The sequence below is a fragment of the Dendropsophus ebraccatus genome, chromosome 2 (assembly GCF_027789765.1).
Source record: "Dendropsophus ebraccatus isolate aDenEbr1 chromosome 2, aDenEbr1.pat, whole genome shotgun sequence".
NCBI lineage: Eukaryota > Metazoa > Chordata > Amphibia > Anura > Hylidae > Dendropsophus > Dendropsophus ebraccatus.
Window position 1 is genome coordinate 46,407,509 of NC_091455.1, and position 17,310 is coordinate 46,424,818.

The following is a 17,310-nucleotide window of genomic DNA, read 5'->3' on the forward strand; positions in this document are numbered from 1 at the left end:
GACATGAAGTATGTATGTTATGTGAGTCTGTGTGCATGCTGCATGTGTGTATTATATATACATATATGTAATGTGCATTTGTTTAGATGTGTGTATAGTGCGCGTACTATGTATACATATAGGTAATGTGCATTTCTTTATCTGTGTATGAGGTGTGTATGTATTGTGCATATTTGTATGTAATATGTATGTACACGTTTTGTGCTCACCCCTAAAACTCCCCATCCCAAACCTAAACCAGCAGGTGTCAATTAAGCAGGGAGGGAGGAGAGGGGAGACTTTCCAGATTTTAGCTATTAGGTTGGAGAAGCCTCTTTGCCTCTTTGTACCAGAGAATAAAAACATTTTCTATGCTATAGAAGCACAGACAAATATATTTAAGGAAAACTTTACACTATGTGATGGCTGACTCCCCGCCCGGCTGCCGCTCTCCGATCACACATAGCGGACTTCTCCTCAACCCCTTTTGTACAGTCAGTGTGGTTTCTCCAGTGATCAACTAATCGGGTGATCACCGATTTCTTATGAAAGCCTGGGAAATGTAGTTTTACATGCCAGCCATACTGCTTGTCTGTACTCTCCAGGTAGGGATCCCCTCGTTCCCTATTCATCTCAACAGCTTTATTTATAATACTCTTCGGCAGCCCGAATTACATCAGATTGTCAGCAGTCTCCTTCATGTTAACAAATCTGCTGTATATAACCATATACTGGTGGATTCTAAACTGAGTGACCGGAAATGCTGGGAATTGTAGTGTATAGATTTGTCTGTGAACCACAAGTGTCCCTCCAAAAAGTTGGGAGGTATGGAGGAAGGGCTGACTGCAAAGCATTATGGGTAGGTTTGATGTCATGTGTTTTGAGTCATCATCATCATAAAGCTGCTCCATTGCTGAAAAGTTTATCAACCTGCCAGAGATTAGCCTATAGCAACCAATCACAGCTCACTTTTCATATCTTAACAAGCTCTTATTAAATTAAAGCAGAGCTCTGATTGGTTGCTATGGGCAGGTTAGACTGTCTAAGTTGCGCATGGCAACCAATCCCAGTTCAGCTTTTATTTTACCAAAGTAATTTGAGAAAGGAAAGCTGAGCAGTGATTGGTTGCTATGGGCCATATGAAACCATATTATTTAGTGCTCTCAGTGTGGCCTAACCATAAGCTGTTTGCTTGGTTACAAGTGTGTTTAGTGACCTCTGCAGTAAAGCTCATCGCCAGTAATTAATGGGTTAATGCTTCAGATGTGTTTACCTGCAGTTACCATAGTAACCGTGCACTGTGATGACAAGCGCTTATGTCATAAAGAAGGTTCCATAAAGCAATGCACCGCGCCCTGATCAGTGCCATCTTGGATGTGCCAGAGGACCTTGAGCTTGTATACTTTACTGCCCCCTACCCCTTGATGGAATTTGGAGGTTCTAGCAGGGGAAAAGGGGTGGTCTGCTTTAGACTACCCCTTCATCGAGTCTCCACCTTCTTGAGAAGTGGACCTGGATCTGTGAGGGAGAAGAGCTACAGCCGCCTAGCCATCAATAAGGTGACATTGCAGACAGATTTCTCTCACATCCAGATTACATTTATAGTATGGTAGTACCCTCTAAGCCCAGGGGAGGGGCATCTCTCCAGCCATGGCTCCCTCGAGGTTTCCCCCACAGGGGTTTTTTCCTCGCCTGAATGCTGGATGGTGACTCTTTGTGAGTCGGGGGTCTGCCATTTTCGGTGTCATGTAATTTTAAATAAAATTGGGACCCATTGACACCTGATTTCATTGTGTTGTGTCTTTATTTTGCGTTCTTTGGTGTAATTTATTATGCTTGGGAGTTGGGGATCCATGACATATTGCAGAGTCATAAAGCTGGTCATCTGCCTGCTACACAGATCTATCACCTGCACAATGAGGGCAAGTAGGATGGAGCAGTGGATAGTAGAACTCTTGAAGAAAAAACATGCATCGCAAGGTTTATACCTATATCTGCAAGGTTTGTCAAAAGTTTTTTTTCAAGTGACAGGGTCACAGCAATCATAGCATATCATAGCAACATGGACACCACTATAAATATACATCATATATACACAACCCCGTGGCTCTTGTGTGTGTAGGCATTATCAGGGACAAGGCAAAGTATTGCACCCCCACACACATACATCCAGGTGTGGCCTAGGTACCTACCCCCCCTCCCTAAAATCCACAGGATAGGCGACATCAAGCTGATTGGTAGGGCTACCAGTGGTCACGAAACTGTGGGGAACATGTTGCCCTCAAATAAACAATGGGGACGGTGCTTCAATGATTCTCTATGGGTCTTGTTATCCCTTATCCTGTGAATAACTTTGGGAGAGGGGTATGTTCTCATGTACTATATGGCCGGATTCATACTAGGCATTTTTCAGAAATAAGGCATTTTTGCGGGTCAAAAACGCTGTGACCAGATGTTAGCTCATAGTCAGTGGAGAATGGCCAAAACGCAATTGGGACATTTTTCTGTTATGTTTGTTTTTGTTTTTTTTTGTGAAATCGTAGCAGGATATGTGTTTGGTGTTTTACAAATCAAGCAGGGACATCGACCCGGGCCAGGCAGATAAAAGAGGACTTCTTCAGAAGATGAAAGTGGAACCAACCAAAAATGTAAAATAAAAACGCACGTATGCCGCTGAATGTGATTAGGACACAAACATACGCGGCATGAAAATGTATTTAATAAAAAACAATTGCAAGCGCTATGGCCTTTTAAACATGAGAAGTAAAAAAAAATGAAAGCACAAAAATTGTCTCCGTCCTTAAGGGGTCAAGGAAGCGCTACAAGGGCACGGGGTCGAGTAAGTATACTTTCATTATTATGTTCCCAAACACCCCTGCCTGCCTGAGATTTGTTACTTTCATGGGACTTCTCCTGTTCCCAGAGTGACTGACAAGTTACTAGCAGTGAACTAGCATTGATGGTCAAATACACAATGCCGCGCAAACTCGCTATAGTAAAGTGAAGGTTTGGCGCTGGTTATATCTGGTATATGAAGGGTGGGCCCCTGGAATTAAATTCCCTGGTGGGCCCAAGGTACCCCAGTCCGACATCTGCACGTGTTGCTGGATGTTCTATGACCGCTGCTTCCCTCTGACCCCTGAATTAAAGGGGTAGTGCGGAGGTAAACAATTATTCACAGAATAACACACATTACAAAGTTATACAACTTTGTAATGTATGTTATGTCTGTGAATGGCCCCCTTCCCCGTGTCCCACCACCCCCACCCGTGTACCCGGAAGTGTGGTGCGCTATACATACCTGTCACGTGCCGACTCGTCTCCGATCTTCAGTCAGCGATGTCGTCTTTGGCCGAATCCCTCCGAGCGTCCTAAGTGCCGGCCGCCCTCTGCGCCGGCCGCCCTCTGAGCATAACTGATGACGCTGAAGAGGGCGGCCGGCACCCAGGACACTCGGAGGGATTCGGCCGGGCCGTCCGAAGAAGACATCGCAGACTGAAGATCGGAGACGAGTCGGCACGTGACAGGTATGTATAGCGCACCACACTTCCGGGTACAAGGGTGGGGGTGGTGGGACACGGGGAAGGGGGCCATTCACAGACATAACATACATAAAAAAGTTGTATAACTTTGTAATGTGTGTTATTCTGTGAATAATTGTTTACCGTCGCAGTACCCCTTTAACCCCTTTACAGACAGCCGCTATAGGCACCCGGCACTAGTACCAGCAGGTTTGCAGCCACCTGGGGAGTTGTGTGTGAAAGGAGAGTTAACTGATTAACCCATTCTTTACTGTTACAGTGTTCTTTATTAATCCAGAACACCTTACCTACCTTTTTTTGGGTTGTGGAACGAACCGTCTGCGGTTCAGTTACTTATTATAGGAATGTTTGCTGTGATATACGAGTGATTTAGATTACAAGCACATACTGTACCCAGAATGAATTATGCGCATAATCCAAGGTTTCCCTGTATATCAGTTTTAAATATCTGCTAGCAGTCACTTTATTTTTCTATCAAAGCCTGTCTTGATGATGGGAAGGACACACAGGTGCACAGCTCATTACATGAGAAGGGTTCTGACTGCTGACTGATAACAGCCGGAGCCCTATGCCAGCTCGTCCATCACATGACCTCAACAAGTCTTTATCCACTGGAATTAAACAGTACACTAAAAAACTGCTACAAGAGATGAGCGAACCTGGAGCATGCTCGAGTCGATCCGAACCTGAACATTCGGCATTTGATAAGCGGTGGCTGCTGAACTTGGATAAAGCCCTAAGGCTATGTGGAATACGTGGATATAGTCATTGGCTGTATCAATGTTTTCCAGACAAGAGCTTTATCCAAGTTCAGCAGCCCCAGCTAATCAAATGCTGAACATTCGGGTTCGAATCGACTCGAACCCGAACCCAGTTCGCTCATCTCTAACTGCTACCAATAATAAAAACCATAGGAAAGTAATACAAACACTATATAGGTTTGTGTTAAGCACCTGGCAACCATTATTTACCAAAATTGTAATACTAATAAGGACAGTTCACACTTCAGAATTCTGCTCGGATTTCACTTGAATACCCCGCCCGCGAACCCCGCGTTGAATCCCGCGCTGAATCCCGCCTGCTATGTCTTTCAATGGGAGGTCTTGCGCACCTCCGCTCTCCGCACTTTTCTGCTGAAAGAAAGATTCTTTGAGCGGATGGCTGAGGTGCGCAAGACCTCCCATTGAAAGACATAGCAGGCGGGATTTGGCACGGAGTCCGCGGGCGGGGGTTCCGAACAGATTCCGGAGTGTGAACGAGCCCTTACGTTAAGCCCTGCGAAGGAGGAATTAAAGGAATTACTCTGGAGGGAAAAAAATATATTTTCAAATCAACTGTTAGCAGAAAGTTTTACAGATTTGTAAATTACTTCTATAACAAAACTTAGAAAGTTATACAGATTTGTAAATTAATTATTTTCATAAAACTTAAGCCTTCCATTACTTATCAGCTGCTGCATGTCCTGGTGTATTTTCTCCATTCTGACTCTCTGCTACCACATAAGGAAACCTCTCCTGCTCTGGACAGTTCCTGACAAGGACAGAGGTGTCAGCAGAGAGTACTGTGTAAGAATGAAAAGAACACACCACTTCCTGCAGGACATACAGCGGCTGATAAGTATTGAAAGACTTGAGTTTTGTAAAAAGAATTAATTTACAAATCTGTACAACTTTCTGACACCTGTTTTATCCCCCTGGGATACCCTTTTAAGACCTATTTGTCACTTAGAAAAACTTTTGACAGGTTACAGGATTATGTCACAATTTGTGACTGGCTGGGGTTTCAGCGCTGCTCAGGTCAGCAGAATAAGTGGGGAGAGCGATTTACTTCCGAGCTGCAGGCCATGGAATAAATCGCACTACTACCACCCACTTCTTTCACATTCTGAAACAGATCTAGAGTATATCACACAATACAGCAATATGAATGCCACATATATATTTTATTGTGATTAAATCACATGGGGGTGAGATGTGTATACTATGAGAATAGCTTTGTCGCACTTTATCCTAGTCATATGTTCTTGTCTTTTTAGATTGATATTTAACAGAATAAGATGAACTAAAAAAAGGATTTGGCCCTAACTGATGAAAATGCATTGAAAAGTCTTTTTCTAACACAGAGGAACACAATGTAGCCCGCCCCCGCCAGCAATCCCATCATGACGGTAGCGCCCAGAATAGAAGGGGCTCGTTTTTTGGCCACGCGGAATGCAGTCGGCAACACGGCGGAGATTAAAATGTTATTGACGTTTCCGAGGACTTGGTTGAACGTCTTCCTCTGTAGGATCCTCTCATAGTACGCCTCCAAATTAGGACGTTTCCCATTCCCCCAGTTTCTTCTGGCAAACCCAAGAAACTTTAATCGGTGAAGGGTGACGGCTAGTGATACATCTGCCAGGCTGAAGAACTGTCCACACAGCCAAGACTCACTGCCCGAACCTTCTTCTGTACACAAGAGAGACATAACTAGTATTAACATACAGAGCAGTGTGTTTAGAACTATCTATTTACCTGCACATAGGAGCCAGGACTGTTCATCCCCTGACTCTCAGCTCCTGTACAGTATGTGATTGGCAATGCATATAATAAATAGTGATGCACATAGAACCATATGCATATTATCTATTCAGTCTCCTTCCTCTAGTTCTAAGCTGCTGCTTTCTGCTGAAGACACAAAATAATGTGTGTGAGCCTCTCTCTTTGTCTCCCCCTCCTCCCGCCTCCCTTCTGAGACAGCTTATGTAAAAAAGTCCCTATCTTGCAACTGGGAGGATTAATTACAGTGAGATCATCAGCAACTTGATTTCATATTAATCCTTCCAGAATTAAAAGAAGTTACAAAGTTGCAGCTGCTAGGGACTTGTTCAAATCAGCTGTCTCGGAAGGGAGGGGGAGTAGGGGTAGACAGAGAGCAAAGCTCACATACAGTTTTTTGTGTCTTCAGCAGAAAGAAGCTGCTAAGAAATGGGGGAAGGGGACTGAATAGATAATAACAAGTATGGAATGAATTGTTAGTCTCTCCACAGACAACAACATATGAAAAGTTATGTTTGAGTGGAATACTCCTTTAACATACTTCCCTGATACAATTGTTGGTTAGGGATCATGTAACTCATGACTACATTTGTACATAGAATACTGTGTTCATTGCCATTCACCAATTGAAGGGAATCTGGAGATTTTGCTACAGATCTGCAGCACATTCTGCAACACCCCTTCACTAGTTGATCCTGACTCTTCCATTAAAGTCAATGACTAGGCCCCAGAGGAACACAGGTAAAAATGTAGGCTTCCAATCTAAAGTTTGCATTTACAACAAATCTTTAAGGCAACGTTCACACAACGTATATTTTGAATTAATCACGGCCGTTGTTGTGACTAGCAACAAAGGGCGTGATTAATTCAAAATATGCATTGCTCTAAAATCAATGGATACACATAGTATACATCCCGTCAGGATCCCTAGCAGTCACAAGAAAAACTGACATGTCCGTTTTGTGAGGCTGCTAGTCATTGAATAGCGGCTGCACAGACCTGTCAGTTCACACAATGGAGAGTGTGGCTCCGTTCGCACTTCCCATTGTGTGCTATGGTGTATTGGGATGCAGGCACACACAGATCCCAATTCAGCACAAATGAAGATCATCCGGCCAGTCCTGCAGTACCGGCCAGGATGGACTTTACTGACACCGGCCGTTCTGTGACATGGCCAGGTCACAGAATGGCCGGTGTCATACGCTGTGTGAACCCAACCTAATAGTCTTCAAAGCTGAACAGATTCTTAAAAGGAGTAGTTTACTTATATTTAAAGGGGTACTCTGGTAAAAAAAAAAAATTCAAATCAACTGAAAAGTATACAGATTTGTAAACTACTTTTATTGAAAAATCTCAATCCTTCCAGTAATTATTAGCTGCTGTATGTCCTACAGGAAGTGGTGTATTCTTTCCAGTCTGACACAGTGCTCTCTACTGCCACCTCTGTCCATGTCAGGAACTGTCCAGAGCAGTAGCAAATCTCAATAGAAAACTTTTCCTACTCTGGACAGTTCCTGTCCCAGACAGATGTGGCAGCAGAGAGCACTGTGTCAGACTGGAAAGAATACAAGACATACATCAGCTGATAAGTATTGGAAGACTTCAGATTTTTAAGGAGGAGCAGGTGTAGTTTTACTAATCTGTATAACTTTCTGGCACTAGATAATTTAAGAACATTTTTTTTCATCAGCGTTTCCCTTTAATAATTCACAAAACACTCACATAGTATTAAATATTAGCATCCCCAACAGCAACCATATAACACTGCCAAAAAGTACCCTGCTGTTTGCATCGTTATAAGTAGTTATAAGTGGTTATTATTACCTGGTGTCTCTTCGCTTCGTCTTTGTAGTTCAGTTTCAACCTGATCCAGAACTTTTTCCAGCTCATCCAGTATTTTCTTCAAGTACTTTATATTATCATGCTCCATCAGTTTAGTCTATAAATACATCGACATACTGGAATTACACCAATCCAATACTTCACCCAACTCTTTCTGCAAATATTCTGATTAAATGCATATGGTTATACATAATGCATAATCTGCAGGCCTTAGGGTGCGTTCACACATAGAGGATCCACAGCAGATCTGCAGCAGATTTGATGGTGCTGACTGGATGCTGTGTTCAGTTATTTAGATCAAATCTGCTGCGGATCCACTGCGATATGGTACGTGTGAGCGAGTGTACTACTATAATTACTCAATTAAAGGATTTGGCCACTTTATAGTAAAACAGTTCAGCGTACAGTATTAGTAAGTGTACTCACTGTATATACTGACAGCAGCTCCCTGTGTACCCCATAGAGCGAATATCAGATGTATCTCCTCCAGGCTGTGCTGTCCTGCTCTGTGGTGATTTTGTCCATAAGATGGCTGACATGGAGGAGCATGTGACCTTGCCCCGCCCCCCAGTGTCCAACACTGACCCTGTATATACCTATGGAGGACACTGGGAGCGGGGCATGGTCATAGGCTCCTCCATGACGGCCATTTTATGGACAGACTCACCACAGAGCAGGACAGCACGGCATGAAGGAGGGGAGTCTGATATTAGCTCTATGAGGTACACAGGGAGCTGCTGTCAGTAAGTGCAGTGAGTACACTTACTAATACTGTACACTGACCTATTTTACTATAAAGTGGTCAACCCCATTGAGATTTCCAAATCTCAGCGCCGCACACACTGTAACTATGCTTTCCGTTCCTCTCATCACCGCCCAGTTCCTGAGATCTCTTCCAGTTTGTGCTTATGCTAATGTCCAGTTTGGTGCACTGGAGTGCTATTGAGGGTGGAGATATTGGTGCATTGGGGGTGCAGGGCCCGCCTCCAGTGCACCAAACCAGACATTTGGATAAATACAAATCGGAGGAGATCTCAGGAACCAGGTGGCGATGGGAGGAAAGGACAGCACTGTTACAATGTGTGCGGCTGCACCGATCGGCTGATATGGCAATCTTAATTGAGTAGTTATAGTAGTGAATTTGCTTTAAGATACACCCACACATTTGGAAACAATGAACAAAAAGTTGCTATAAACCAAAAGTCCAGCATCCAGCACAAATCTGATAGAAGCAACCCAATATGACGTCTTTCAAGATGGCCGCCATGGTCTGGACATAGCCAAAAAGATAGACCCCCTCACCCATTACTTGCTGTGGTATTCAAATATGTAATTTTCCCTTTTGTTTCTGAAATAAAAGGGTGTCCTGAGACATTGGACTCCTCATATACACATGTAAATAACATATATTTCCTAACACTTACTTTTAGCCGTTTTTGTTTTGCAATGTAGGCATCTTCAAGGTCAGGGTTTTCTTGGGCAAGTTTCTTGAGTTCGGACTCAGTACTACCAATCTGACCTGTAAATGATTAACATTAAGGTGAGATTCTACAATAAGGAACTTCAGGACAATCCAGTTGCTTTTTTAAAAAAAAAACTGAAATTGTTTCTATAAAACTATATTTGGGTTTTTTCTAATTCTTATGTTCTTATGCCGTGTCATTAAAGGGGTTGGCCACTTTATAATAAAATAGTTCAGCGTGCAGTATTAGTAGGTATACTCACAGCCCTTACCTACATCAGCTTCCTGTGTACTTCCCTGTGAGCTAAAATCAGACTCCCCTCCTCCAGACTGTGCTGTCCTTCTCTGTGGTGATTCTGTCCATAAGATGGCCGACATGGAGTGACATGTGACCATGCCCCATAATAGACAAATACAGACTCAGTGTTGGACACTAGGGGGAAGGGCATGGTCATATGCTCCTCCATGTCAGCCATCCTATGGACAGACTCGCCACAGAGCAGGACAGCACAGCCTGGAGGAGAGGAGCCTGATTTTAGTTCTATGAGGTACACAGGAGCTGATGTCAGTATATACAGTGAGTACCCTTACTTAGGCCGGGTTCACACTACGTTTAACACTGAGACCAGTCGGTGTTACTGAAGATCATCCTGGACGGTACTGCAGTACTGGCCAGATGGTCTTCACTTTTTGTGAATTCGGATGCTGGCGCACCCATGTGCGCCCACATTCAAATTCACAACTGCACACAATGGAGCATGCAGCCAGAGCCGCACGCTCCATTGTGTGAACTGATATGTCTTGTGCGCCCACTATTCAATGAATAGCCGATGCAGAAAACCAACATGTCAGTTTTTCGTGCGGCCGGATGGAATCCCGGCCGGAGCGTATACCATGTGTATACGCTCCGGCCAGGATTCCATTCATTCCAACACAACGTATATTTTGTATAAATCACGGCCGATGTTGCAAATTGCAACAATTACTGTGATTTATGCAAAACATAGCCTAATAACTCTATGCTGAACTATTTAACTATAAAGTGGACAACCCCCTTAGGGACACAGGGTTTCATCTGCAAAAAGTCGCACAGCCTAACATGGCCACCCAATTATCTGAATGACATGTGAGTGACATTTCCCAGCTTTGTTGTGCAGCTATATGACTAGCTGTGACATCGCCTTTATATATTAGCTGTTCCCTGTCGGTTACAGAAGCCTGACCTGTGTACATCAACTTCATTGAAACATGGGGTTATTATCCATCAGGACGAGCTGGCTCTTTGTTTAAATCATTAACATTGAATCTTTACTAGACGTCAGTATTAGAGATGAGCGCAGCATTAGAGATCGTTCGGCATTAGAATACCAGAGGCTGAAGAAGTTGGATGCAGCACTAGGGAGTTTGAGAAAACATGAATACAGCCATAGGCTTTTCTTCAGGAAAGACATGCCAGGGGTTGTAATCCACCATCACAGTAGTAGTGACATCATCATTGTGAAATGCTCAGCAGGCTCAGGTGACTATATATACTATACATACTGCGAATTCTCGATGTAGCATACGCTGGTATCATGGAATCCACCGTCAGCTCCGGGTGCAGGATACAGCCGTGTGTATATGCGTCCATAGGCAATGAGTCCAGCAGTTCCCGGTAGTGCTGCACCCTGATGTAGTAGACGCTTCCTTCATCTGGAACTAGTTTTGGTGTTTTCTCTGCAAATGTATTTGGATATTATTAGGATTATATAGAGACATTGGTAATGCCATGAGACTTTAAAAAGAACATATCACACACACAGGGGCCGAGTCTATCAGTCGTACTGGCAGAATAAAATGGAGTCTAGTTGGCCGCAATTTAAAAAATTGTCACGATCATCATACGCTCATAGAAAAGTAACTAAAACTCACTTCTAATGATGAAGAAGAAAAAATCTCAAGAAATGTTTAAATCAACTGGTGTCAGAAAGTTACACAGATTTATAAATTACATTTTAAAAAATTCAAGTCTTTCAGCATTTATCAGCTGCTGTATGCCCTACAGGAGGTGGAGTATTCTTTCCAGTCTGACACAGAGTAGAAGAGATTTTCTATGGTGCTCTGCTCTCACAGTGCTCTCTGCTGCCACCTCTGTCCATGTCAGGAATTGTCCAGAGCAGTGAGGTTTTCTATGGGGATTTAAACCACTTTCTGTAGAGTTTTAGGCAGCTAAAGTAAAAACTTTTTTTCTCTGACCCCTTTAGGTCCTCTTACACTTTATACTGCTGGTGGCAGCTCCAGCCATCAGTAAAAAGTATATGTGGTTCTCCTGCTTCTTAACCGACAGAAGATGTTGGTGGAGATAGGGTCGGGTGTAATGGAATTTCACTGCCCGACCCCTTTGTTCTCGGAAAAATAATCTGCCACCAGAGCTTTCAGGCAGAAATCACAGGAATGTTGTTCCTGTTCATATATAAGAGGAGGACAGGAGGGAATGATTTATTAATTCTCTCCTCAAAACTGAAGCCGAAGGAGTCGACTGAATTTGTGTATATGTATCTATGACAGATCTATGACAGCCCAGAAGACTTTGTTATGGCTTGCTTTGCCCTTTAGTATAAGTCTGTACACAACCATGATCCATAAGAATCTTGTTACCATCTGTAAATGTCTGCTCCAGGTAGTCAGTAATCTGCGTGGCATCACAGATGATGTTCTCTCCGTGCACCAGCACCGGCACTTCTCCGGAGGGGTTGAGCCGCATAAACCAGGGTTCATTGTGCTCGCTCAGCGGCAGGCTGACATCGTGCTCTTCACACTTCAGAGACTTCTCCGCTATGACAAGCCTTACCTAGTAAGGACAACAGAGAGATACATTAGGTGTAATACATGTAGAGTATACTGTAGGGAGGCTGTATTACTGATCTTACCCCACGCTCCACCTTACAACTACTCAGTAGCCGGGGTCCATGTGTATACAGAAGTACGGGGCAGCAAGCATACAAGTGTAGATGATCAGACTCCATTATATGTATGGCAATAGTAATGCAATGTCTCTTATACCCCTGTACACACAGGGCACGCTATGTCTTTCTCTGTTGGATCCTGTATTTCTTTATAGGAATCCATAAGGACATGAAGGTCCAGTCAGCACCCATCCGGGATTAGCTATATACGAGGATTCCTTGTAATGTGTTATACTGAGCTGTAGGAATAAAGTCACAGCCCCCCGACTGTCTTATCACACAATTGTGCCGCCGCATTGCTGGACTTCACTGCATCCAGACCAATACACCTGCTGCAGTGTTCTCCAGCCAGTGACTCTCCAGCTATGTCCCACACCACCACCTAGAGGATGGGGAGAGTACTGCGCACCCTGTATCCTCTCCTCCCCAGTTCATAAACCCTCAATAATGGGATCTTATCTAATGGAAGGTATTTTTAAGCTGAATTTTTAAGCCTTGCTGATGTATTGCTAGGTGTCTCCATGATTACATGGGCATATAATACAATGCGATCTGCCAGGGTCCTGCTAGCCACAGAATGAGGGGTATCTGGGGCATAAATACATATAAAGCCACAGCCCCCCAGTCCTGGAATCAGTGGGGTCTGATCATAGATGGAGCCCCCTTATTCCTATGTAATGTGCACAGCCCCCTGGTCCTTGCAGGTCACTGGGGCAGATAATAGGCAGAGGTAATGCAGAGCACATATGGGAAAGTATATACAGCACCTATATGACAGTATACAGAGCACAGGAAAGTATGGAGCACCTATGGGACAGTGTACAGAGCACCTATAGGACAGCATGCATAGCATCTATATGATAGTATATACAGCACCCATAGGGCAGTATGCATAGCACAGTATATAGGGCATCTATGGGACAGCATATATAGCACATATAGGGCAGTATATATAGCACCTATGGGACAGTATATATATAGCACCTATATGACAGTGTATGAATATATGTGTGTGTGTGTATATATATATATATATATATATATATATATATATATATATATCACATCTATAGAACAGTATATATAGCACCTATAGAGCAGTATGCATAGCACCCATAGGTCAGTGTACAGAGCACCTATAGAATAATGCCTATAGAACAGTATATATACTGTATATAGCACCTATATGACAGTATGCATAACACCTATAGGACACTGAATATATAGCGCCTGTAGAATACTGTATATAGCATCTATAGGATACATAATATATAGCAGCTATAGGATACATAATATATAGCTGCTATAGGACACTGTGTATATAGCACCTGTAGGACACTGTATATAGCATCTATAGGACACATAATGTATAGCATCTATAGAACACAGTATATATAGCATCTATAGAACACAGTATATATAGCATCTATAGAACACAGTGTATATAGCATCTATAGGACACATAATTTATAGCATCTATAGAACACAGTATATACAGCATCTATAGAACACTGTGTATATAGCATCTATAAAACACGGTATATATAGCATCTATAGAACACAGTATATATAGCATCTATAGAATACAGTATATATAGCATCTATAGAACAAAGTATATATAGCATCTATAGAACACAGTATATATAGCATCTATAGAACACAGTATATATAGCATCTATAGAACACAGTATATATAGCATCTATAGGACACTGTGTATAGCATGTATAGGACACTGTGTATATAGCAGCTATAGCACAGTATATACAGCAGCTATAGGACACAGTATATATAGCATCTATAGGACACTGTGTATGGCATGTATAGGACACTGTGTATATAGCAGCTATAGCACAGTATATACAGCAGCTATAGGACACAGTATATATAGCATCTATAGGACACTGTGTATGGCATGTATAGGACACTGTGTATATAGCAGCTATAGCACAGTATATACAGCAGCTATAGGACACTGTGTATATAGCAGCTATAGCACAGTATATACAGCAGCTATAGGACACTGTGTATACAGCAGCTATAGCACAGTATATACAGCAGCTATAGGACACTGTGTATATAGCAGCTATAGCACAGTATATACAGCAGCTATAGGACACTGTGTATATAGCAGCTATAGGACAGTATATACAGCAGCTATAGGACACTGTGTATATAGCATCTATAAAACACGGTATATATAGCATCTATAGAACACAGTATATATAGCATCTATAGAATACAGTATATATAGCATCTATAGAACAAAGTATATATAGCATCTATAGAACACAGTATATATAGCATCTATAGAACACAGTATATATAGCATCTATAGAACACAGTATATATAGCATCTATAGGACACTGTGTATAGCATGTATAGGACACTGTGTATATAGCAGCTATAGCACAGTATATACAGCAGCTATAGGACACAGTATATATAGCATCTATAGGACACTGTGTATGGCATGTATAGGACACTGTGTATATAGCAGCTATAGCACAGTATATACAGCAGCTATAGGACACAGTATATATAGCATCTATAGGACACTGTGTATGGCATGTATAGGACACTGTGTATATAGCAGCTATAGCACAGTATATACAGCAGCTATAGGACACTGTGTATATAGCAGCTATAGCACAGTATATACAGCAGCTATAGGACACTGTGTATACAGCAGCTATAGCACAGTATATACAGCAGCTATAGGACACTGTGTATATAGCAGCTATAGCACAGTATATACAGCAGCTATAGGACACTGTGTATATAGCAGCTATAGGACAGTATATACAGCAGCTATAGGACACTGTGTATATAGCAGCTATAGCACAGTATATACAGCAGCTATAGGACACTGTGTATATAGCATCTATAGCACAGTATATATAGCAGCTATAGGACACTGTGTATATAGCAGCTATAGGACACTGTGTATATAGCAGCTATAGGACACTGTGTATACAGCAGCTATAGCACAGTATATACAGCAGCTATAGGACACTGTGTATATAGCAGCTATAGGACACTGTGTATACAGCAGCTATAGGACACTGTGTATATAGCAGCTATAGCACAGTATATACAGCAGCTATAGGACACTGTGTATATAGCAGCTATAGCACAGTATATATAGCAGCTATAGGACACTGTGTATATAGCAGCTATAGCACAGTATATACAGCAGCTATAGGACACTGTGTATATAGCAGCTATAGGACACTGTGTATATAGCAGCTATAGGACACTGTGTATATAGCAGCTATAGAACAGTATATACAGCAGCTATAGGACACTGTGTATATAGCAGCTATAGGACACTGTGTATATAGCAGCTATAGAACAGTATATACAGCAGCTATAGGACACTGTGTATATAGCAGCTATAGCACAGTATATACAGCAGCTATAGGACACTGTGTATATAGCAGCTATAGCACAGTATATACAGCAGCTATAGGACACAGTATATACAGCAGCTATAGGACAGGATAGAGGACACGACAGCCGCTCCCGGGGCCGCACCACGCCCGCTCCCCCACCCGCAGGATGCGGCCTCCTCCCGGCGCTGTCCAGTCCTGAAGCCCGGGCCGCCCTCACCTTCTGCGATGTGAAGGAGTGAGTCCAGTGGTAGAGGATGAGCTGGTCCGGCCGGGCGGCGGGGAGCGGGCCCGGGGCTGCGCTCATCTCTGCCGGGGGACGCTGCCTCCTGCGCTGGAGATGGATCAGCAGCGGCCGCAGAGCAAAGCATCATGGGAAAACCTCGGTACTGTATGTGCTGTATACTACGTCAGGGCAGCGAGGAGAGCGCCATATATACTTATAAACATACATCTATACATACATATGATACATACATACATACATATATACATACAGAGCCATACATAATTATATACATACAGAGCCATACATACTTATATACATACAGAGCATACATACATATATACATACAGAGCCATACATAATTATATACATAATACAGAGCATACATACATATATACATACAGAGCATACATACTTATATACATACAGAGCCATACATACTTATATACATACAGAGCCATACATACATATATACATACAGAGCATACATACTTTTATACATACAGAGCCATACATACTTATATACATACAGAGCATCAGGGCCGGATTAAAGGGAGGGCACCAGGGGCACGTGCCCCGGGGCCTCCACCACTTAGGGGCCCCCACCAGCTTGAACCCTAGCAGAACGGTACTGCTTACCCAGGATATCAGGCCATGTAATAGCGCGCAGAAAGTGCTGTGTTCTCACATTGCGTTATTAACACAAACACAATGTGGGAATACACTCTGATACTTAGAACACCCCCCACCCCCCTCTGCTCCTGTCTCTAGGGCCTGGCATCTTCCCCTGTACTGCAGCCTCTAGTGACCACGTGCATAACAGAGGAGGATGCTGACCCATACAGCCAGGAGCGAGAAGGGACCTGTGCTAATTCACCTACAGTAAGCAGCCATCTGTACAGATCGCGGTATAGTTAATTTTTTTTTTTGGGGGGGTGGGGGATTGTCGCCCCGGGGCCTCCACCAACCTTAATCCGGCCCTGCAGAGCATACATACTTATATACATACAGAGCCATACATACTTATATACATACAGAGCATACATACTTATATACATACAGAGCATACATACAGTGGGGAAAAAAAAGTATTTAGTCAGTCACCAATAGTGCAAGTTCTCCCACTTAAAAAGATGAGAGGCGTCTGTAATTTACATCATAGGTAGACCTCAACTATGGGAGACAAAATGAGAAAACAAAGCCTGAAAATCACATTGTCTGATTTTGTAAGAATTTATTTGCAAATTATGGTGGAAAATAAGTATTTGGTCACCTACAAACAATCAAGATTTCTGGCTCTCACAGACCTGTAACTTCTTCTTTTAGAGTCTCCTCTTTCCTCCATTCATTACCTGTAGTAATGGCACCTGTTTAAACTTGTTATC

General features: G+C 42.8%; 1 protein-coding gene across 1 annotated transcript; it reads right to left on the bottom strand.

Annotated features, from left to right (window-relative positions):
- Positions 1-5,427: 5,427 nt before the first annotated feature.
- On the bottom strand, positions 5,428-16,051 carry GDAP1 (ganglioside induced differentiation associated protein 1). Its single transcript, XM_069959959.1, has 6 exons — positions 15,920-16,051; positions 12,000-12,192; positions 10,905-11,078; positions 9,325-9,419; positions 7,883-7,997; positions 5,428-5,968 (listed from the first exon to the last, which is right to left on the bottom strand). The coding sequence occupies exons 1-6, from the start codon at positions 16,004-16,006 to the stop codon at positions 5,583-5,585; spliced, it is 1,050 nt and encodes a 349-aa protein (XP_069816060.1). The 5' UTR covers positions 16,007-16,051; the 3' UTR covers positions 5,428-5,582.
- Positions 16,052-17,310: the final 1,259 nt, after the last annotated feature.